Raw genomic sequence first — 25999 nt, 5'->3', positions numbered from 1 at the left:
TAGTTTAGATTTAGGATACTATAGGTAGTTTAGTTACGTTTAGTTTATAAGTTTTGATACTATATTTATATTTATTAGTTCCAATAAACATTCTTTTATAATCTATAGTAGATTGTTAACCAAGAGTTGAAAGGCACCCATTTCTGTCGCAACTGCAGTAATTTTAAAATGATTTGGTTATTATAGTATCAAAATCAGCGGGATTGCCTCTTATTTACTTTTTAATTTTTTACTATTTTGGTTCTAAAACTCCCAATAGTCAATGGCATCCCAGTCATTTAGCCACCATAATAAAAGTATTTAAAGAAATTTAAATATTAAATAACAATTTAATGAATAAAATAAGCAATTTTTATATTATATTTTATTTTTATTTTATTTTATTTTCACGAATATAGTGCTAAATAACTTTAATAACCCATTTAATATCGTACAAACGTTTAATTGCTGCTGGCTGCTGGCTGTATAAGATACTGCCTTTGCTCATTTACGCAAGTGTATGTGTAACCAGTATATTAAGCTATAGACTCTATTTGGGTTCTCTCAGGGTTGTGGGTCTCGACGCTGCTATCACAATACACGTCTGGCAGTTTCCAAGATATCTCCTAGTAGATAAAATATATGAAGCTAAAGAAAGATTGGGCGCCAGCACGCATAAAGCGTGCAAAAGATTGATATGAGATAAAATAAACTATTGTTTGAGCTCAGTTACACATTTAATCACAATCCTTAAATAAATAGATGACGGGCAGTAGGCCTGATACAGAATTTACATACTTATGGTAATTATGCTAGGGTGAACTATGCTATAATGAGACGTTAAACGTTAGAAAGTCTATGAAGTCCTGTTTTCACGCTTAGCACTTTGCACTTGAAATCAAATCTAAGAGGCCACTATTATATGTTCCTTGCTAGGTTAATTTAAGTCTTAAGAGATCACTAAAAGAAATTAGAGTTGACCACACCTGAGACACGTGTTGCTACAGAGGCAACAGAACTGCGGCTACATGCCGCTCCAGTGGCGCGCAGCAGACGGCAGGAGTCGCGATGATACGCAGCGAGACCGTCATTGCGTATCCAGCCAGCCGTTCTAACCAGTACGCCACAGCCGCGATGAACAGCACGGAGTCACAAGAACAATACTGCAAGGGCAGGCTGCGCCAGCACGTTCCAGAAGACAAAGCCAGGTGTGCAGGGGCGAAAGGAAGGACCCGGGGAAAGGACCGGCTTTCAAGCTACAAACAAAATCACACATTGAAACACATGTTGGCAAAAAATGATTTTATCTCCCACGAAAACAGACCAGACAATAATTAAAACTCCTACATTACTCTACCACTCATGAGAAAACGATTAAATTTCGTACCCATGGTCATTATTGCCACGTATGCACAAAGACAAAGAAAAAAACTACACTTTTCCATATTAAATCACTGTTCCTTACCCGGACTCTTGATGAAATTGTTGGTATCAACCTCTAACATGTTGACCCGAAGCCAAGTTAAAATCATTCACAAGGAATTCAAAAGAAAGGACGCCATTGCCACGTTGTATGCTTTAACAAAGAAACCAAAAATTAATACAAATCAGCACTATAGAAATTGCGCTTTCACGATAACAAACATCAAGAAACTTACCTCGCTACGGGTTATAAGCTGCAAAGTGTATTTGCATTTTAGGGCTGCCGCCCGACCAGAATTGACTCTCAATCGTCGATGTCTCGCGCTTCACCTCATGCCGAATCGAGAAGTGACGAAGCACCGTCCCTTCCACGTCCCCACGTATTTAAGTTGCCATATCAAGAGGACAAAAAAAACTCACACTCAGCCATCGAAATTATCTTTATAGTCGGTCAAACCAATCTGTCAGTCAGTGACAACTGGAAAAATCATTCATCCCTTTCTTTCGGGTGCCGGTACTAGTGCAAGACAAAGACGGCATGATTCTCTCTGTCTATGTTTGAAATGAGACAGACTAAAACCAACAACAAACAATTGACAAACTATGAGTCTAAAATAATTTGAGAAAGACGATGGAATATATGGGAAAATAATCCGTGTGCGCTATTTTCAATTATACTCCCAGAACAAGACCTTAAATAATGTGTCGAAGCATCTGAGAACACGCCTTGCAGTAAATGTTGCCAGGTTTATGCAAAGGTGTTATCCGACCTCGACAGATGGCGTTAAACGCCTTCGACCCGACTATCGTTTTAATCTACTCAACACTATTCATAATCTCGCTGCTAGATGTCGCCAGGAGTGTCGAAACGAGATTGGTTCCAAGTTACGATTTTGAACCGTAACATATGGTTTAAAAAAATATTTTTGGTTCCCGCTTTATGATATCGAGTAAATACAATTCAACAAAAGAAATCAAAAATAATTTTTACAGTACATATACATATGGTGCTATTTTTCTGCACTAGTGCGTAAATTAGCACATTTCGTAACTATGTCAAAAATTTAAACTGCCATATGTACTGTAAAACGTTGTACAGGTATTGTCTAGTACTCCCTTCGGTCGTGTTTTAATTTATCGCCGCTCGTTTCGAATTTCCTCTTTTTCGCACTTGTATCGTAAATAACGATATTTTAACAATTTACTTACATCATTTTGGATAAAAAACGATTCAATGCGGGATTTGTAAAATTACAACAAATATCAATTGTTCCAGGCGGGGAAATACACTATTTTTTAATTTTGTTTCCACCCAGTTGCTCGTGGGACGGGAACGCAGAGGAGTACAACACTTTTCTGCACTAGAGCAGAAACGTCTCACTTTCTGCGCACTTTTTAGAACAACAACGAGCCACTTTCAGAGCACGAGATATGAAAAATATTAACAAATGTTCATAAGGCTTTTTCTTTTAAACAAATATTCTAATGTTTAAATTCTACTTATTGATATTGATCATTGTATGAAATTCTGAACCAAATTATAACTATTTTGACATTTCACTTTATTTACTAAACTAATTTAAGCAATCGATTTATTTGTTAGCTTTTGGTAATGTATTATTTCTAGATCTCTTTTTTTGTAGTAAGTATACTGTTTTTTTTTATGTTTTTATTGTTGACTGTGGAATGATGAGGTATGATGTATATGTGATACTTTATTATTGTATTTGCATGGTTTTTATCTATATTAGCAAATAAAGAACTGAATACTGAATAGTACGAGCGGCGACCGCAACATCCGCCACGTCATTTGATACTAGGATAAACCCCATCCCATGGGCACATGTTCATAAAGTGCTAATGATAAGTTTAGAAAAATTGATGGAATAAGATATAATTGGCTGAAAGTACAAAAAAGCTATGAAGTCGTGCGTGAGATGCGTACTAATCATTAAGACTATCGTCAAGGTTGTATCAAAACTTTAACAATTGTGTTAAATTAGAATCGACCCCAAATTGGTTAAATAAATGTCACCTTAAACCATTTATTGCAGTCAGAATACGTCTCCATATTCATTTAACTACACTCACTTCACGCACGTTAACTGAATTCACAAAGGCAATTAAGTATGTTTCTTGCCTAATATTTATTTCATAAGTTGAATGTTTCATTTTATAATATAATATTTATATGTGCTGTTAACACTTAATATTTTGTTTTATGTTATAAATATGTCACGACGAAGTGGTAAGTATGCATAATTAATTATAATAAAAAAAAATTACATTGGTGCGGCGAGATTTGTTAGCTCGAATACCGGTACTTGTTATGTCCATAACAAATTTTGTGATATTCCTGCAATATAAAATATTTGCCGCATTGTTTACTTTAACTTTTTTAAGAATGAAATTTGTATAGAAAGGAAATATTTACAGTTAGCCAATTTTTGCCACTTGCCTCAAAATATTCATGGTTAACTTCTCACAATTAGTCTATCTAAATACCTAATCTACTTCTCCTCCAATACAATCTCAAATATTGCTATATTATATTTGAATCGGCTTCCAATTCATATAAAACCCAATTCGTTCACAGTTTCTACTGTCAACTAATCCTTTCCAAATTGATTTGGCACACAATCTGGCGCTGCGCATTCAATTTGATTTGTTATTTGTCCGCAAACATTGACATTTGAGCTGCACCAACACAATAGTAATCTAATAGATAGATATTGAATTGCATTGAATATTTGGAATTTAGTTTGAATTTTTCTCTGTGTTTTTAATGTCAGATCACGGTCCGTTATTCCGTCCGTTATTTATTTATTTTATTATAATTGCCTACATGTCAGGTGTTCTAGTAACAATTGTTTCAATAATACATGATACCCATATCAGGTGTGGCAATGACAGATGCTTATAGATAAGTACATTATATCAATAATTAAATGCAAACTCCTTGACATATGCATCCTGCCCATCCTAACCTACAGTGCACAAACTTGGTCATTAACTGAGGCTCTAAAATCGAAACTCAAGGTTTGCCAGCGAGCGATGGAGCGTAGTATAAATGTTCGTAGAACTGATCGAATCAGAAACACGGAACTACGCTCCTGAAGTAGAGTTGTAGGTAGATGTAGGCGTCAAGACCGCTAAGATTAAGTGGGACTGGGCTGGACACGTCTGTCGCATACACCCGGAAAGGTGGGCCCCACGGAACACCATAGACGGTGCAGGCCGGGGATCAGGCAGACCGAAAAGGAGATGGCGGGACGACTTGGACGCATTCTACCCCAAATGGTGGGAAAATGCCGATGACAGGGTCGAGAGAAAAAAACGAGGTTAGGCCCAGCAGTGTGACACCAGTAGGTGACAAAGTAGGCTAATAAAAAAAAACGATAATTCAGAAATTAGGTTTTCTATAAGACAAATGAATATAATTGTATTCATTTGTCTTGTAGGAACTCTTCAACTGTATCTACATTTGTGAGTTAGGAACGACTTTAACTGTTTCTTAAACATATTTTTATTCGCACTCTAACGCCTTGACAATAGAGGCGTGTTCAGATGTTTGTGAGCACCTTGGCCGCTCCGATATATCCTCCTTTCAGGTACTTAAGTCCGGACAATTAATAAAACTAACCATATTTAAGCCGGTAACAGGGCACTGTGCCCGGGTGCACCGGGTCGCAGTCCCGGAACTAGGTCACCGGGCCGCCTACCTACTAACACGGATACGGTTAAAATCTATAACCAACGGGGACTCAACAGGTTATCTGACGGAGGTTTGAGGATTTGTTTACGTTGATCGGTTTTGTTGTAAAAATAAATAACGTCACGTGGCTATTTGGAACTAGTTATTACGGGGTTATACGTATTGACGCCAAATGTATTGTTTTCGCTATGGTTTAACATTAGTTATTTGTTTTACAAGGGGGCAAAGTTGTTCTTTAACCGCTCGTGCTATTATTGATACCCGAGAAAGCGAAAAATTCCAAAATTCAAAAAATGGAATCTTAAGCGTTGCGAGGGTTTCAAAGCACGAAGGTTAAATAAATTTTGCCCTAGAGTGAAACACAACATTTTTCACCACACCAACCCGAAGAAAATATTAACTGTAAGATATAAAACAAAATCAAACCAAATCTAATCCAAATGAACGTTTTAAAATATTTATCATTAAAAATAATAATTTATTAAAAGTCCATTTTACCAGCTAACATTAGGAGACAACTCAGTTTGCATCTGATTTTGTCTCACATGTGGATAAAATGCAACTTTTTCATCAGTTTTTGAACAATCAAGAGAGCCTTTCCCACCTAGTGTGGTGAAAAACAATATACCTACCGAATGTTTAGCTTTTAAAAACGAAATTATACAAAATATGTTAATCTACTTTTTCGTAATTAAATTCTTATAGAGCGAAGGCTTTACCTGAATAAGTGATTCTATTTCGAACAAAACAAAACGAAACATTCGCCCGAAAACTGAGATAACATACTATACGAAATTCGTTGTTTTAATATATTTTTTATGTTTCTCCTGAGTCTGCTTTAACGGAGGATTTTATTGTAATTGGAACAACATTTTACATCTGCATTATTTTTGAAAATTGTGACTTTTAGACGTTATAGTTAAAGTTAGATCAACGTAAACAAATCCTCAAACCTCTGCCAAATAACCTGTTGAGTCCACGCTAGTTATAGATTTTAACCGTATCCGTGTTAGTAGGTATTTTGAAGAAAATAGTAAGTATTAGAAAATAATTATTATTTAGTGTTTAGCTATTAACCTGATACCTTTCGCATAAATGATTTTTATTACATAAATATACAGTGTGGAAAGAATGAATGGGCCCTGAAGGGAAAGTGTCTCAAAAAGCTAATTTTGCTTAAAGGAAACATTCTTTTATTTTTAGGGTTCCGTACCCAAAGGGTAAAAACGGAACCCGATTACTAAGACTTCGCTGTCCGTCTGTCCGTCTGTCCGTCTGTCCGTCTGTCTGTCTGTCTGTCACCGGACTGTATCTCATGAACCGTGATAGCTAGACAGTTGAAATTTTCACAGATGATGTATTTCTGTTGCCGCTATAACAACAAATACTAAAAACAGAATAATATAAATATTTAAATGGGGTTCCCATACAACAAGCGTGATTTTTTTTGCTGTTTTTTTCCGTAATGGTACGGAACCCTTCGTGCGCGAGTCCGACTCGCACTTGGCCGGTTTGTTTTTTAAATAAACAAAACTGCATTCAAGGATTTTTCTTTTTTTTTTCAATTTTGCTTGTCTAGTAATCATACATCGTAAACTGCGAGCGAAATCCATTAAAGAACTAGGGTTGTTACTTAGTCAAGTCAAGTTGTCATACGTCATTTCAATGGATTTCGCTCGCAGTTTACGATGCCTGCTAAAAATATTCTTGAATACTAAATATTCGATTTTATGGCTATTTTGTACGACAAACGAGTGTAAGGCCTAAGGGTTTCTTTAAGAAATGTTATCATTAACATTAACTGAATCGAATAGTAGAAAAAAATAGCGCGAGTGTTTATTTTTATTTTATTTTAATCGGTTCGATTCCCGAGTGAAACAAGCTAATTTCAAAAAATCTTTGAATGCAGTTTTGAACTTTAACGATCTCTTTAAGATTTGCTTAAGATATTACTTAGACATCCAATGATAAAATCTAATGATATCCTAATGGATATCCCAAAACGTCACAATAATTGTAGCGTGAAATGACAATTGGTTTCTCGAATCGAACTGCAAAAGATAACTAGTTAAGAACTAAACTATAACGTAGGTATCTATTAGATCCAGGGACCGGACAACCCTTTCCGCGATAAAACCCTTTCAATGGGCGACACTTAAATACGGCTAACACATTGAAAGACTTTCCCTTTTGAACTGCAAGCCCATTCATACCCTTACCTTTGACTAACCCTTACCGAAAAGCTAACCAAAAATAAGGCTAGCTCTTAATAAGGGTTACCCTTATCTTTAAGCGCTTTTTATAAAGGTTTCCCTTTGAGTGAAAGAGACAGGATTAGTATATATCTACGGTAGTGTATGAAAAGGAAGGAAAATACGTGCCTAGTCAAAGAACGCCGCCGTCGCCGCCGACGATCGCTCGGATTCGAAGTAATGTGTGCTTTATGAACAAGGTAGATGACTTAAATTAGCACGCTTATATGCTAAAAGGGAAGCCCTTTATAAGGCTAACCCTTATAAGCAATATGCAAGGTGTTGGTGAGCGGATGATAAGGGTTTTGTAAGGGTATTTGGGCTACCGATTACTCAAATGTGGTAGCTTTATATAAGGGTTTTTAAAAGCAAAACAAAGGGTTTCGTATGGCAAAGGGTATGGTGAGTTAAGCCTTATGCAATACCCTTATAAAACCCCGATAAGGGATAGCGGGCCGGTCCCTGATTAGATCTCGTATTGTTCTAGTATCTAGTAATTATCACGTTGTTCGAATTGACCGGTTAGTCTCCAATACAAATTCAACTAGTAGGTAGGTACATATTTATTTGGATTAGTGATTATATTTTTAAACTTGTCAAAAAGCGCTACCACTTTTGACAAGTTTAGGGCACAATTAAATACTAGATGTATATAAAAGTTTGGAAGATAACGTTTACAATTCTACATAATTGGTTTGTCTAATTCAAAAATGTAATTATATTTAGAATTTTCAATTAGGTATGTTTATTTAGGCACCTATTATACGGTAGGTATTGGTTTGAACACAAGCATCTATTCGGCAAACGAATCTCTAGGGGGAAAGAACTTATTATTATTACTTGCATGTAAATACTGTTCAGTTCTATTCTAAGGGGCCCACTGACTATCAGTTCGCCGGACGATATCGGCCTGTCAGTTAGAACAAAAATTTGACAGTTCCGAACAACTGATTGGTTAGTACTTGTTTGTTTGTATTACCATTCAGAAAGAATATTCTGTTATTTTAACCCTTTTCCAGGCATAGTACGATTTATCGACGACATACGTATCAATATAATTTCAACTTCCGATTCCGACTTGAGGTTCAGATTAGATTGCACTTTGGCTGTTACTTCGGGTATCCCGAGAGTTCAAAAGTCATTACCTTTCCTTATTATAAGTATTTTTGGAAAAGTAGAAACTAACACATACTCAGATATATGGAATCCATATTAAATGCCGCTACCATGCTTTGAGCTGATTCTGTAATTGAGGTCAAAGTTTTTACGTAACCCTTAATGACATTAAGGCGTAGGTGAAGTTACGCGAAACGATCACAACCTCTTTAAAATGCAAAGTCACCCAACCTAGTAACATGTCCGAAACATTAGAAACTGTAAATATACAAAGTGAGGGCAACAGCTACGAGTAGACGCTACTCGTTCTGCGCTAAAATTTTAATCTTGCCCGACCTTGACTGTGCGTTCTAATTGTCAATCAACTTTCAATCAAATTAATTTTATGTTGAAATCCTGCGATGTGCGTTGCGTAGATATATTAAAATCTGTTTGCTGAGATAACATCGTATTTTATTTGTTGTATCGTATTTTATTATCGAAGTAACCAATCACAGTAATATTGAATATTGTTGAGTAGGTACATAATGTCCATGTTTATGGGTTTACAATTGCGGAAGCCGTCTTCATGATCTGTAAACTTCCTCTTTATTAGTTGTGAATATTTCTTTAAAATCCCACGTTATCTATATTTTGTAATTTATTTATATTTTATCATATATCTATATTTTAGTTACGTTATAAATTGAGATGCCACTGCGCCAAGTAACTTTCAGGTTTTACTATTGGAGATGCACTGAGCAGTTCTTCTTCTTCTCTCGTGTCGAGGTTCCCCTAAACAGTGGATGCCCAGAAAGCAGCGGTGCTGACAGCACAGACCGTGGCGTCTCTCAGGTCAGATTCAGAGCAGGAGTGCGGGCACGTGGAGCAGTCCAGCAGGTACACCATAGTTTGCGGTGCTGTGTCGCAAGCACATTGGGTAGAGTGCCCATGAAGCAGTCCCCATTCAGTTCATCAATGCAGGTACTCGGGTATGTACATCATTATGTACCTCCTACTTCATTGGTCATTACCAATTCCATGTTTTTAACACAAAGTTTAAGAACGCGTCTGTTTACGTAAGTTACCCGAGGTCAAACAAACACAACCAACGCAAGCCACGTGATTCGGTCACAGTCAAGTCAATCAAAGTAAGTGCTTGGTTTGTGTTATTATTGGTTTATGACCACCGAGTAAATAACAGAGCCACGTTGATTATGTTGATCTCTTCTAAGTCTCCTGCTCATATTTGAGGATGTTGCTTGACCGAGCCCAATAACTTCAATTGATCAAGTCATACGATTTTACTCTTTCGCGCTCCAATAGGTGGAGATGCATGAAATAAAATTACTTCTTATTGCTATTGACATTAGTGATATTTCTTGTGCGAATGTAATAAACTCTTCAGCATTTCAATAATAAATTTAATAAACATAACTTTCTAAATACTCGTATGGCACCGTACACGCTACGAGTATAGCAGATATTAACGTCGGTTGCCAACCTCGCAACAATCAAATTCAATTTTGCAAGAAACCCTAAGAAGGTGCTTTATAAGAATCAGTACATGAGCACTTCCTGGCACTTGCACGGTTTCGCTCTAATTCCGTCAGGGTTGTCACTTTTTATAGGGTGCACTGTGCACTGTTGCATGGATCACTGCAGTGGACAGCCTTTCTTGCTTATTTTTGGCTGTAATTATCAAACATTTTCTAATTTTCATGTCAAAAGTAGGTGATATTATAGATTGATAAACTATTAATTAAAAATAGTTTAATTTTTAAAAGAATTGTCTAGCATGAACCACAACACTACTTCAAAGCTACACCGACACGCACCGAGGGAACTGAGACAAGAGATGTAGGTACCTACTAACTGAATAATAGTAATGAATGTTAAAAGTTAATAGAAATTTGATAACAATATACTAAACTACCAACTGTAAAAGTAATACATTTAAAATTAATAATAAAATAAGACAACTATTAAAATATTGTAACTAAACAAAATAGAATTTGAAATATTAAAAAACCTAGTTATAATAAAATCGATTGTTTAAGTGAATTGTAAAATAATAAGCATGTATAATTTTGTAATGAAAATTGCATGTAATCAAATCGTCTAAAAAATCCACTTATGGATTTAGCATGTCATTTTTTTTTATTGTTAGTGTTCCGTGCAAAACTTCGTTTTGACAAACGGAACACTTATGGAAATCACTTCGGTCTTGCAAATCAGTTAAATGCGTTTTTCTCAGAGACCGTTTGACGTGGATACCTAAAATTTGAAATAGTTATTTTTATTTTCTTTATAAAAAGGGAGATGTCATATACTCATATGTGTGGGAATAGAAATAAAGAATCAGTCTTACAACTAGCTTACGTGTGTTACTTGCTCCTCCGTCCCAATACATATTTTACAGTGCTGTCTTCTGACATGAAGGATCATGTGATATGCGCCATTTTTTTGGAATTATGATTTCTTGTTAAAATAATGTGGACTGCATCGCATGATTAATACTTATTATATCTGAAAAAAGTAAAAAATAAATATAAATCCTTATAAAAGTAACATTTTTGAGGCGGCTGACTATTGGGAACTACTTTTTTGTACGAAATCCAATAGTCAGCCTCCCTTGGCTGACTACTGGGTTTATGGCAGTAATTTTGAAAAGGTCGTAAACCCAGAAGTCAGCCGGGGGAGGCTGACCATAGGAACAGAATTTTATTTTATTTTCTAATGAAATCTAAGTTGTTAAGCCAAGCACCGTTAAATATTTACATTATTATGACTTTATTTGATTGAAATAAGTAACTAACCAGTAGTCAGCCTGCAGCCTGACCAGTGGACATTGAAACCGCGGAACTCAAAACCCACTAATCAGCCGTTAAAATGGGATGGCTGGGCACTGGTCACTTAAAGGCGGTATATTGGTACAAGGGGGCTGATTACTGGCATAAACGCACTTTCATTATATTTAATGAAATATTTCTAAAAGCAACATTTAAAAACATTTTATTCTTTACAAAACGTAAACTATATGAAATTCTTGAACAGTAAAAACTATTAATTCTTATAGATTAATCAGTAAGCAAATGAACCGATCTTGAACATAGAAATTTCATAAAAAGGCTAACTACTGGTGCCTTTACCCTAATAGTCATCGTCGTATATCGTATCTTTTCATATCACTTACCTTAGTATCTAGAACAAGATGTAGCACTTAAATAACTTTACTTAAAACAAGGATATTTATTACACCCTACAGTGCAGACGCGCAGACTGGAAACACTTAAAATAATCTACCAACTAAATATTGATTCCTAAACATTGTGTGATTCAAAACATTGCGATATTCACTGGTGTCAAGGTGAATTCACGTACCTATTCTTTGTTTACAGTTGGAACTCCCATGTGAATTGTAATTTAGAAAATGTTTTAAGCTAATTAATTTATAAATTGGTCACGTTTCGTATGTACCTGTACAGTCAGCAGCCGAAGTTGCTAAGCGGGCGAGGTGTTCAAAATGATCTTGACGCGACTTTATTGTTAGGACAATAAGAGCGTGTCAGAGTAATTTGAACACCTCGCCCGCTTAGCAACTTCTGCTGCTGACTGTTCGAAAGTAAATACTTATATTGAAATAATTTTAATATTATTTTAATTACATTTGTATTTTGTGGCACGATACCAAGCCACATTAACATAACGCCACGGCGTAGGGTAGACTGGACACAACTGAAACAATTTATGTTTGATGGCCTGTAACTATTTTATTTTTACAGTTAGAAAGGTATGCGGCTGTATTACTAAACTTTATTTATTTCGTTCTTAAATAAAGATTGTTTGAAAGAACTACCGCCCATGGTTATGTTATGATAGGGAATCAACCCTACGTATATTTGACATTTATTTTGATGAATCTAGTTATTAATGTTTTTCTAAAGAATTCATCTGTCTTAATATTTGTTTTGGCCAAAGTGGGTTTCACGTACAAAACGATTTTCACTCGTCGATCGCCACCAAAAACTCCCTATTATATACATGCTTAAAATGAGACACAAGGTTTTTAGAAGTGTAACTTTGTAACTGAAATTGTCAACTGTTGATATCTGTTTTCAATAATTGTCGGAATTGCTGCTGGAATAGTCAAACTATCTCGTTTTATTATTTTTTGTTTGTTACAACCCTGCGTCGTCTCTTTGTATCACATAGTCACTTAATGCCATTGAGATGCAACTCGTACACACTGGCTCACAATAAATAAAAAGGCATTGTGAGTATATATTTAGCTGAAATATATGGCTCAAACCAGCTAACTGGATCTAAAGGGAAGTGCTTGTTATCGAGAAATAAAACTTCAATGAATGAGGAAAAAATTGAGGTTTTATTGCTGAATTTATTTTTATGAGACCTTGATTAATTGGAACGGAGGCAAAAATTTCAGCACGAGTAATTTTTCTGATTCAACGCAATTTGTTTAGCGAACTATCACAGTGTGACCGGTCAATTCGAACAACGTGATAATTACTACATGTAGATACGAGAACAATAGGAGATCTAATAGATACGTTATTGTTTAGTTCACAACTAGCTATCTGTTGCAGTTCGATTCGAGAAACCAATTGTCATTTCACGCTACAATTATTGTGAGGTTTTGGGATATCCATTAGATATCCATTAGATGTCTAAGTAATATCTTAAGCAAATCTTAAAGAGATCGTTCAAGAGGACTTTCGGAATCGCGGAAATGTCAAATTTGACATGACTTTCTTAAATATCTCGTTAGTCGTCGTTCCGTTTCATATCTAGTGGATATCTAGATCATTGTTCGAATTGGCCTGTAATTCTGTTTTCGTGGAGTTTCTTAAGGTTTCACATACGTTCCTTGTGCGTAACACCTATCCGAATGTTACAAAAACTTGTTTTGGCCCTTGCCCTACCCGCGATATGTTTCAGAGAGCCTAGGACTCCTTTTTCAGGCACTGAGCTTACTGAGATGTATGCAAATTGTACGGCTCACTTTAGTACCCGTACCATGAGTCACTGACAGTGTCAACACTGACATATACGCTAACGTCTACGTAATTTACTTTCTATACATCTCGCTCGCTCTAATGCCAGGGTGCCTAGCCAACGTGCCAATCGATTACACTCCGTAGCCAACGAAACGCAATTGTCACTGTCGCACTAATATCGAGGAGTGATAGGGAGACTTAAAGCGTTTCGTTGTTGTAGTGCAAGCGATTGTTCCCTTGGCTAGGCACCCAGTACGAGCGAGATGCATATAAAATAAGATACGTAGACGAACTCGTGGTAAGGGTACAGTTTATATTAAATAAGTTGATGCTACTGTTATTAAAGCAGGTCACGAATTGCCTCCTGACTCTCCTGAGTGCTTTAATCTTTCACCCAGGAAACTAATTTCATTCTACCCTTTGTTTGAGGTCTTGTTTGTTCGGGAAAGCTCACTTTCCAAGTGTCTCCATGACGTGACGTAACTCACCTCGAGATAAACTCCACGCTGTAATTCCTTGAGTTTAGTTATTAAGGCGAACAATCTCTTGGGGAAATGGAATTGTTAAACAACAGGACGTACCTAGTAAATAACTACATGTTAGTTTAATTTTAAACAGTAGGGTAAGCTGGTTGACAGTGGGTTGGTGGTGCAAAGTAATTATCGCAAATTCTGAGAAAACGCAAAATATTTCTAATAGTTTTTTCCGCATGAAAGATACCCCTTGACAACAAGTTTTTACTAACCTAAATAATATTCATTAAAGTAAACACAACGACAAGGAAATCTGTTTAAGTGAATTTGCTGCGTGGGCAAATATTTTCGATTCTTAAATTTTAATGTGTTTATCCGAAATATATAACTGTATGAATTCATTTATATTTTGTCTCTTTAATTAATTTAATAAGGTAATTCTAAGAATTTGATTTATATTTTGACTCATTGTTTATTTTTTTTAATTTAACTTTGGTTTGTACCAGAGACAATAAACCCCCACATAAACTGGTGATGGTGCTCAGTGGAACAACACTCTAAATAAGTAACCTAAATAAAAAAAAAAACTTATTATGGCTAGAACAGCCGATTGCAGATTTAAGTAGAAGAAAAAAAAATGTTTTGCTATTGAGGCCTGGGCTAAAAGTGGATCGATTGAATCAGGTTGACAGTGGGTCAAAGCTCACTAAAGGAACCCTGACAATGCAAATATTTTTAGCAAATTAAAAGTAAATTTTGCTTTAAAACTGCCTGGTGAAATTTCCTAGGAAAACATTGTAGGTAATAGCGGCTTAAGACCTGTTGAATTAGGATGTTTCTTCATCTGAAATTAGAAAATTGATGATATCAATATTATTTTTTACTTATTTACTTAGTCTATTCATTGATCAAATTTTATATTTTCAAGAAGATCGCAAGTCGTTTGAGCATAATAACCAACGAGTTCAATAATTTAGCAGACGATTTCCATCTTATATTTACCGCAGACCATCCGGCGATTAAGTATACCCACCCCCTTTTGCACAGTGAGTCAATTCCCATTTTTTATTAAAAGCGTTACTGGCACTAAATGGTTAGAAACTTAGATTTTGAAGCATAACATAATGAAACTTGAATAAATTATGTCTACAATAATTCACAAATCAAATATTTATCACAGTTATTACTCGAGATACGGGCATTAGAAAATAGAGTGATCCAGTGTCAACCATCTTACCCTATAGCATATGTAGTAATTTTTAGGTACCTAGCCAGAATTCCGGAGGATATGTTGGCTACGTGAGAGACCTGCAGTTATCCTTAACCTGCCAAAGCAATGAATCCATACCTAAAGGCGCCTCGGCCCGGACACGGACCATTCTAGCATTAATAGCCTTAAAGCAACAATAAAGATAAAAAGCAATATCTTTTGAAGAATCTTAACATTCATAATTTAGATGTCAATTTGTTTTTTGACAGGTAAAAATGGCGGCGTCGTGGATTCTGGCTGTAGGGCTTCTAGCTATAACCTCACCAGTACTGTCGGCTCCCGCTGCTCAACATGCAGGTAAGATACTTACCTACTGAAATTAGTGTCTGAACAGTCAGATCAGTATTGGCACATAATATTACATACTCTGGCTTTGTGAGTGTAGACTTCGCGAGGATAGCTATAAACTGAATAAATGCTCCGCCATTTTGAAAAATATCTAAAATCTGCTAACAAAATTTCATTTCGAACAACATCCAAACCGTACAACTTACGCAAACTTTAACGCTTATTTTAAAATGAGAAGATTAACTTTACAGTTAACTGTTTATTTTAAATGATATAATTCATTGAGCTTTAATCTAGAAATGAAAACAATATCACTTAATAACTTTATGAAAATTAACTATTAAATTAAAGTTTTGATTGGTTTTGGGACACGTCCTAAAAATTTATTTATTCTGATTTAACTAGTTTGTTAGGTAACTATGTCTATGCATACTTGATGGGACCAGACCATGATTTTGACTAGAGTTCCTGTCTTTTTACGGTTGACCTAAGAATTCCCTAGATACACGTGACGAAGAGAAACCATACAAATAAGAAATCAGTTAAAATTGTCCCTGTACTAAGATCAACTTTTAAAAATATGTGCTTGACGCCACGCGTTGTCGTATCGTGTCAGTTAAAGCCAGCACAAAATTACAGGACGTCGAAAATGGCGTGAATGGCTTCGAGAAAGGGATGGTACGGTCGTGCTTCTTTGTTTTGCTCGACTTGACGGAGGCACAGCCGTGCCCCCAGATAGAGCAGCAGATCAGCGGGTGACAATCCCAGTTGCGTATACCACTGAATTAATTATACAACTGTATCAATGAAAATTAACACGAAAACATGAACCGACCAAGTAATGAGAACTTGGCTGATAAATCGATGTTTTGTTAAGTTAACAATTGTCTTGCGTGGGATACAGAAAACTAACTACAAATTGGAATTAGGTCAATTAGTTTCAGAGACTGTCTGGAAAATGATAATTTGCTCCTTCTGGAGTTGAAGGATGTTAAACTTTCACAAATGTTCCTTTACTTATAGGTAGTTATTTACAGAAAAGACGTGTTCTTTAAATAACGAAAATAAAGTTATAACGAGCTACTATTGTAACAAGTTTTTCCATCCCACTAACCCGGGGTTTACCCGTTAACCCAGTGTCAAATTGTACTAGTAACTATGGTAACTACAGGTTTAACCGGCTAAGCCCGGGTTAGTGGGATGGTGCAAGTAGCGCTGTAATTTGCTAGGTTTCAACAAATTAACATTGCATAACAAAACAATAATTCTATAGATACTTATTGCAAAATATAAATATTTATTATAAGGTATTATCGACATTGCGTAGGCCGTGACGCAATTTGTTACCCCTTCATTCTGCTCTTGATATTGGAATATTTTTATTTCCAAGATTCTTTCTTTGCCTCGAACAGTAAATTTTGTTACATAAAATTGATTCGTCATTAAATTTTTCAATTTTTCAGTTTATTGACATGAACCAATATCTTTTCCCTGGAAAACATCGTGATATAATTGATGTTTTTCTAATTCTAAAACAGTTTGTACTTTATTTATTATTTTTTCAGTCAGTTGCAGTACTTTATAATAAACCCAATAAATATCAGTACCTCCGCCTTTATAAGTAGTTTGGAACCTGAACCTAAATATTTTTTGGACTGCCATAACTATTCAACCTTCCGTATCCAATTATATAATGTAGACACTTTCAAGGCCGACTATGCCTAAGCTGTTTGTTTACTCGCATCTACTCCACAGAGGTTTCATCTCGTGACCACATTGCTGGCTCGCTTGTTATTGTAACCTTAAAAAGTTTTATAGAATATGGCACGTTTGAAAAGTTAAACGAAACTTTGTACTACAGATACATGAAGAAGAAGGTGGTTGCGTGTAGGTATAAATATGAATTAAGTACCTATGTAAATTATGTAATACTTATTTCTATTTTAAAAACATGTGGATAAAAAAATAGGTAAGTTATACATCGGCACCTATAAACTTATTTATAAATATAATATAATATAATTAAATGTTTATTTATACAAACAGTCAACCGCAATAAAAAATGAATTAGTTGTATGAAAATTTTCGTATTAAGCGTAAGCCTCCTAAGCTTTAAACTGACACCGGAAAAAATAATTGGAATCTAAACCAATTCGCATGGCCTGTAGTAGGTTCACTTATATTTTCAATAATGTTTTACCACACCAGCTTGTAAAGCGCGATACCTTCATACTCGTACGCGCCTCGGCGGCCGGGCCCGGCGCCCCCGGCGGATTGATCAACGACACCTCCTCGTAACTCATGAGGCCCTGGTACCTGCTCAAGCTAAATTTAATTTTAAGACAGTTTTTTCTCGATTTTGGCCACCGTAGCCTATGGAGACCAACAAGCAACGCTAAGCGGTTTTCGTAGGGTATGGATGTTGCTATATGAAGGGCGTCACACGCGCGTTTCTGACTTATGAATCAATTGTTTCTACTACAACATAAAATAAAATGTTTTTGTTGGCCAACCAACCACAAAGCAGATGCGACGCAGCAGCGTCTTTAAGTAGGCTACTTAGCACTGAATCGAGTCTCCTTAAACAAGAAATAATTTATCGAAATGTATGAAGTTCTATTTTCAAAATGTTTATAATTGATTAAACCGTATCGATAAAATTCTTATGCTTAAGTCGGAAGTGCCATAGACTATCCAACGTTGAAAAGAGTAAGGTTGTAGTGTTGCATATGAAGTTGTAATACACAGATTATAGTCGACGAGTAGAAAACTTAATATTATAGTACTAATAGTGATTGCGTAATCAATCGTAGTTCGCGTGAAACACCTAATAGAGTGACATAACATGGTAACAGATTTAACTCTGTACTTTCATCGACGAACGATAATAAATAATTAATGATACTATGTTCGATAATTAAATAACGGAGACGTGAAATGTAATTTTTTTATTTTATTAAAGTGGCTCTCGCTGTGAAGGTTGTAGTTGTTAGTATTTTTTGTGCTCTATGCAAACGGGATGAAATTAATAATCATATTACGCTTACCTGTACCTAATAACCTAAACAGGTTTATAATTATTTATTTTTATATAAATTATAGAAATAAGATATATCCAATTGAATTATATTCAAATGGCTAAATATACCTTTACTTTCACAGATAAATACATCTATCCATTAATGTTTAGCATTAAAATCTAAATCCGTGTGTTTAGCACTAAAAAGTGAGTAGGTACCTACAAAAAGTATCAACAGGTGTGTATAGGTATCGCAGTGCCGGATTAATCCAGTAGCGCGGGGCCTGTAGCAGATTCTACCATGGGGTCCATGGGGCCCATGGATTGTCTTAATTTTGTCGGACGAAGTGAACGAAGTGAAACTTGGGTTTTATACGGCCACAATGCGTAGGTGCGCGGGGTCCCCAAACGTGCGGGGCCCGTAGCATTTGCTACTTTTGCCTCGTGGCTAATCCGCCACTGAGGTATCGCCCATATACCTATTGTATTAATTTTTTGCCCTTACAAGGAAAATAATACATATATCGCATTTTATCCCGCAATGGAAACGTAATTGCCGGTCTTTTCAAGTTGAACGAGATGCCTTTGACATGAAAGATACTTAAGAAAAGAAAACTCAAAGAGACTGGTTGTAACATTTAAGTACTTAAATATAATTATATCTGCCATCCATTGACGGAATATAAAACTTTGCTTGCTCTGCTTTATTCATTTTGTGTAAGTAGGCCAAAGCGGAAATGAATATCGCTCAAACACGGAACAGTCTCACTGAGGAAGCACCTTCTCAGTTAGGCTACGTTTACCGCTAAAACGAAACGGCTGAAAATATATTGGAATTTGAACCCACGACCTGTGGCTTAACCTGAACCAGTCGTTTTCGCTAATTGAGAAGGCAACGAAACTGAGAAGGACCTCCTTAGAACTAAATTTGAGATGTAGATAACCGTCAAAATGGTAAGACAAGTAGTTTATCTTGAAATAAACTTTTCTTATTTCATCAAACTCACAACATCTGTTTTGGAATCACGAAAATATTTCATGATTTTATTTACTTTTCATTGTGCCGCGTACAAAATCACAACTTACAGAATATCATTTATGAAACGGTAAACAAAATTATGTTTAAACATCTTCTCATTCCTCAAATTGCGCGTTAATTGGGAACGAGAACGATAACATCAATTAAGCTAATATTTAAGGTTTCTCCTGTAGTATTTACAGAGATCATTGACCTCCTAAAGTCGTTACCCCTACATGGACGCTGCCACTCTTACCTCAATGGGAGGCCGACGGGAATGCCGAGTGAGAAAGTAGCTTGATAAATAAGCGCTCTTTCATGGCTATTTCAGTCATGTTATGAGCTTTAATCAAACGGGGTTGGGGAAAAATAAACTGAATATTTTCATTCTGTCTTTTATCTTCTGATAAGGCGTAAGTTGTTTTATCATCACAGGCCTTTACGTCTATTGCAGACGATTTATGCATTGCTGTTTAGACAGCGGGTTTGGTGACTGTGGAGGCCGATGCGTGAGCGGCACGAACTCCCACATTTTTGGCAGAGAAAGCTCATGCCACCTGAGGTTCCAGTCCCGGTTTGCTTTCTGCGACACCTTCTGCTATCTAACGCATTAAACCAGGCTTGGTCGCATAGCGTTCTCCCCTCCACAATATGCTTGCGCCATCCATCACGGTCTTCAGCTAAGGTTTCCCAGGCATGGTGGTCGATTTCGAATGCTGACATGTCTTGCTTGACACGGTCTTTAAAGCGCAGCATCGGTCTTCGATATTCTCGGTATTCGATTCGCATACGCAACTGCACCAAGCAAGACACGTCGAGGTATTCTAAAGGGTTCCATCCGGTGCACATGCCCCAGCCACCGTAAGCGTCTCTGTTTGAGAAGAGCGGCAAGACTGGGCAGCTGCGCTTTTTCAAGGACCCTTTGATTTGTCACTTTGTCCTGCCAGGTTATGCCTAAAATGTTGCGTAGATAGCGCATGTGAAAAGTGTTGAGCCGTCGCTCCAGAAAACAGTTACTATATAAATGTTAAAAATCGAGTAAGATGATAAACGTAGGTATATATAATAATAAAGTTAAAATGTACTTTCTCTTAAAGTATCAGAACAAGATTAATTTTCCAAATTTTATATTAAAGGATTTTTTTTAAAGTTACGCTTCCGGCAGGACTAGAACCCGCAACCTCAGCAAACCGTACGTTACCAATTATTTGGGCTGCGGGTTCAAGTCCTGCCGGAAGCGTAACTGTTCCATTTTTTCCTTTAATATAACATTTGGGGTATCGCTCGCAGATGTATCTACTTGTTAAAAAATTAAGATTCATTTTCCTCTTAAACTTTTGTCATGTTATATCAAGTTGAATGAAATGAGTTAGCTTTCTCGCCGACCTACTTGCGTCGAGTTATATATTGATAATTTCCGTTCAAAATTAGCTGTTATAATATTTATTAAAGTGTTTAGCACAAGTAAAGCGTTACGGTTTCAAGCTAACCTGTACATTATAACTATTGGTCTATTGGTAACAACTAGTTGTACGAAAAAGCACATCATCTTCCTCGCGTTGTCCCGGCATTTTGCCACGGCTCATGGGAGCCTGGGGTCCGCTTGGCAACTAATCCTAAGAATTGGCGTTAGTTTTTACGAAAGCGACTGCCATCTGACTTTCCAACCCAAACTGGGATTGGTCCGGTTTCCTCACGATGTTTTACTCCACCAAAAAGCGACTGGTTAAAAATTATCAAATAATATTTTGTACATAAGTTTCGAAAAACTCATTGGTACGAGCCGGGGTTTGAACCCGCGACCTCCGGATTGAAAGTCGCACGCTCTTACCGCTAAGCCACCAGCGCTTTTTTGTACGAAAAAGCACAATACAGACAAAACATATGTCTTCTGGTCTGTCGTCTATAGGTATACATATGTTAATTCTTAGTGTAGCGCCCTAGGCAGAACAAATAAGGATAGATGCTTCTTGAATCGCGTTGGCGAACCATCAATAATGTAATGGCTTCAGGGCGTTACGCCTCAAAACAGAAGGTAACAAATATACCCATTCCTCGAAAATACAGAATTATAAACCTTACCGCCGCAATCATAAGGTTGCAAAGCCCCGAATGCGAGGGTGTTAGTAGACGCCTCCGCTAATTTGAGGACGTATATAATTGAGTTAGAAATGCATGTTACTTAGGAAATGTTAATTGGAAATACGATGGAGCTTCATGTAGATTCTTATCTAGTTTAATATAAATTCAAATTGACTGAATTTGGCTTTGAAATGTATGTACAACAATAGTGGATGTTTATATAGACGAACTTCAAGTTGAGAATAGCATAAAGTGAAAAGGAAAATGTTTTGTAAATTTAGCAGACCGCCAGCTTGGAGGATGCATCGATTCCAGAGCCTTTTTACAAGCTTTTTATTAACTTGCAATGTACCTATGTAAGTAAGTATGTATGTAATATTAATAAGTATGTAACTATGTTTGTTCGGGTAAAATTTTGCAAGTTAAATTTGACCCACTTCCCGGTTTCCGATGAAGCTGAAAATTTGCATACATATGTAAGTTGGGTGACAATGCAATATTATGGTATCATCCTGATCTGATGATGGAGACAGGAGGTGGTCATAGGAACTCTGTGATAAAACAACGCTACCTAATTGTGTTTGGGGTTTTTAGAATTGTCTCGATGAGTATTAGTTGCCTGTGGAAAGAAAAATACAGTCAGCGATAAAAGCTTGTACCAAAAATGATTTTTTTGCCAAAAACTTATTATTTCTGTCGTTAAAGTAACACCCCGCACAACCTCCGTTGATTACCCCCAAAGACTCGGCATAATTAATATATTGAAAAACATTATGTTGTGCAGAATAGTTCATATTAAAATATGCAAAAATAAAATAATAATCAGAATCTCACACGATATCTAACGTCACAAAAAAATTAAAGATACAAAACCTTGAATGAGTATAACAAATTTATTTATGTAACTATTTTTGAACTTACCAAAGTAAGGTATTTGCACTGGAAAACACGAAATTCAGTGTTCAACGTATTTCAAGTTATAAAAAGCCCTCTTGGTGTCTGTTCCTCTTTCTTCACATTACTATCACACTTATTATTTCGCTTTCTGTGTATTTTTTTTAACTTTTTGGTGCACAATAATAGTTATTTGTTATACAAGGGTGCAAAGTTGTATTTTACCCGCGAGTGTTTCAACACACGAGAAGTAAAATACATTTGCACCCGTGTGTAACACAAAACTTTTCCCCTCACCATAGCGAGGAAAGTACAACATCCACAGGCGTTAGATCATCTTCGTCACTGGAATCACTATTTTTTTTACGATATTATAACAAAAAACTGGAAATTCTGTATTTTACGTGAGAAGTTTGTAAGTAAAAAGTTTGTTGACAATGTTGACATTCTGACGTATGAAATGTCAATGATGCGTTTTGAAATTGCATTGACTCAACTTGTGCGTTCAGAATTATATTTAACATCATTATTAAAAAACAAACGTTTCATTTAACTGATAAATTGTTTGAAATGAGCCCCCTCGTTCCGGCTACACAAAATTAGTCGCCGTTGAAATTCATTTCTTGTACCCTTCAGCAAAGTTGTAGCGGAGTTTTACTCCAAGGGGGATGTAATGATAACCTCGCTACATGGATCTCTATGTATACAAAGCACAGTATAAAATAGCTATTGCACTGACCAGGAATCAACACTCGATGGGCGCACAATTCCATCTGCTCTCAATCTCATACCTCTATTCTCTTGTTATGAATGTAACCTCAACACTCTCAGGGAGATTAGAAGGGCCCCAAGTCCCGTGGCTTGTATCAGTGGATGCACGGCACAACTGAATCTCGACAAGAGAACTCATCGTGCATCCCGCATCTCATAGGTATACTCTTCTCAACCTCATCCGATGAGTACTGAGGTGGGAACCATGTGGTCCCCGACGAGCCTCCACAACAACCCCTACAGCTCATCCATCAGCCTCCATAAGAAACCTCCAGTAACTCAAACCGATAAACTCCAGCCAATTTTTTTCAGCCGTCTACTTAGGAGCATAAGTTGGGTTATTCAAATTTTCAAGTTTTATTTTTTTCCGCAAAATCTGCATTGATCGCCCGCAAATAACCTACCTATCTTGAATCAGCATGGTCTGCTGATGTTATTCTGCACGTGGCATCGTAAGGACCCGATTCTGAGTATTTTTTTCAGCCGCCGACTTAGGAGCATAAGTTGGGTTATTAAAATTTTCAAGTTTTATTTTTTTCCGCAAAATCTGCTATGATCGCCCGCAAATGACCTACCTATCTTGAATCAGCATGGTCGGTTGATGTTATTCTGCAAGTGGCATCGTAAGGACCCGATTCTTTGTATTTTTTTCAGCCGTTGACTTAGGAGCTTAAGTTGGGTTATTAAAATTTTCATAGCGAGGAAAGTACAAAGTACAAGTTAGATCATCTTCGTCACTGGAATCACTATTTTTTTTACGATATTATAACAAAAAACTGGAAATTCTGTATTTTACGTGAGAAGTTTGTAAGTAAAAAGTTTGTTGACAATGTTGACATTCTGACGTATGAAATGTCAATGATGCGTTTTGAAATTGCATTGACTCAACTTGTGCGTTCAGAATTATATTTAACATCATTATTAAAAAACAAACGTTTCTTATGGAACTTTAAGGTCTATGACATAAAATCATTAAATAAAGCTAAATTTGGTATTTTTTATTAGATTCTCAAACCATTTGTTTAATGATAATTAATATCAAACGAATCATTATTATGAGCGTTTTACGTTTTGTTATCTGTCAAGCTACTTAAACACGCTCCATCCAAGGTCAAATTACTTTCCCCACTAGTGGATAAAATGCGTTTTTCCCCGCTAGTTTTAAAGGATAAAAGACAACTTTCCGAGCTAGTGAGGGGAAAAGAATATTTACTTACTTAGTTTGTTATTATCTTTACATTATTTTATGTTTTGACACACGCACTGAGAGTTCATTTGAATCAAATAAGTTTTACGCGGCCTAACTCTATCGACTGCGTCAACTCACGCAGTGCATCTCGCTTGGACCAATGTCAGTACGAAGGAGAAGCATTGTGAGTTAGTTTATATGGCGAATATGTCAGTGACAAACTCGTAGTAAGGATAAAGTTGTGTAAAGTTTAAATACGCTTTCTTGTTGAATAATTTCTTTCACCGTGCGACTCACTACGCCGTAGCAAGCAATCAGAAAGAATGTATTTTAAATTTTTAACTGACGGAAAAAATGTTTAACTTGCTTTTCAGCCCGTTTTATAGCGGTGTCTGTATGTCATGCGATTGCCTATGAAATGAATAAATATTATAAGGAACTGTTGACCTAAAAAGCTCCTCGTGCGCTCAGTTTACTTTTCCTTTTTTCCAATTTGCTCAATACAGCCGTGGCTGATTGAAAAACTTCCTCTTTCATTTCAAACCCAGATGTGAATTTATCAGCATAATATTTATGAATGAGCTCGATAAAGCAGGCTATTCACTTGTAACAGCCTAGTGATGGTAACAGCCAACACTACTATTATTATATTATTTGTTGCTGGAATGTTCCCATTTTTTTTTATTCCCATTTATAGAGCTTTTTTTAGCATAACACTTTACAGTATGATGAGTGTGTATTTAAAGTTTGCTCTAAGTATGTTTATTAGCTATAAAACTTAAACACAAATAATTAAGAAATGATAACCTTGAAACGTTGTTCCAATGTCGGAAATATTGCTGACAATTTGTCAGTTATTGTCAGCAATATTTCCGACAACAGCAAATCACTAATACAGCCTCGACAGGCTCCAACAAAAGATGGTAGGTACCTGAAATAGAGGAAGGACGAAGGAAGGGCGCAATTACTTACGCTTTAATGTTTTCTTTAATCGATATAGAGGACTTTGTTATTCAAACAATAGCTTGTACCGGATAAAACAATGAATAAAGGTTTCAAAAGATCGAAACAAGTATATTTTATCCAGGAAAGTTTACGTAGCTAGATTTGAAAGTCTGCTTCTCACCTCTTAAGAATTTATGGAATGAATCGTTACGATTTACTTGTCTCAAAAAAACCGGCCAAGTGCGAGTCGGACTCGCGTTCCAAGGGTTCCGTACATTACACAATATAAACAATGTATTTTTTATGCGAAATGTCTTTAAAAAACCGTAGGGGTCGGATCAAAAACTAAGTAATTAAGTCCGACTCACGCTTGACTACACATTTGTAATAGGTTTTCCGGTGATCTATGGGTAAAGATCTATTTTGTGTATTTTTTTCAAAATTGTTGGCCCAGTAGTTTCGGAGATAAAGGGGGGGAATGGTCATTTTTTGCCTATTTTCTAACTAACTTCTAAACTGTTTTTTTCTAAAATTATATTAAAAATACATTTGAGATTCTCACAATGAGC

The 25999-nt window shown here is 36.2% G+C and overlaps 1 protein-coding gene across 1 annotated transcript in view; it reads left to right on the top strand.

Annotated features, from left to right (window-relative positions):
- The window catches only part of LOC134743752 (uncharacterized), a 126627-nt gene that overhangs the window by 19692 nt on the left and 80936 nt on the right, over positions 1-25999 (top strand). Inside the window, exon 2 of the mRNA XM_063677396.1 lies at positions 15434-15521. Within this exon, the coding sequence (XP_063533466.1) occupies positions 15440-15521 (82 nt within the window). The 5' untranslated portion in view covers positions 15434-15439. The remainder of the gene's footprint in view (positions 1-15433; positions 15522-25999) is intronic.

The sequence above is a fragment of the Cydia strobilella genome, chromosome 8, assembly GCF_947568885.1.
Source record: "Cydia strobilella chromosome 8, ilCydStro3.1, whole genome shotgun sequence".
In the NCBI taxonomy this organism is placed as follows: domain Eukaryota; kingdom Metazoa; phylum Arthropoda; class Insecta; order Lepidoptera; family Tortricidae; genus Cydia; species Cydia strobilella.
The sequence above is the reverse complement of the archived record's forward strand: the minus strand, read 5'-3'. Positions and strand labels throughout refer to the sequence as shown.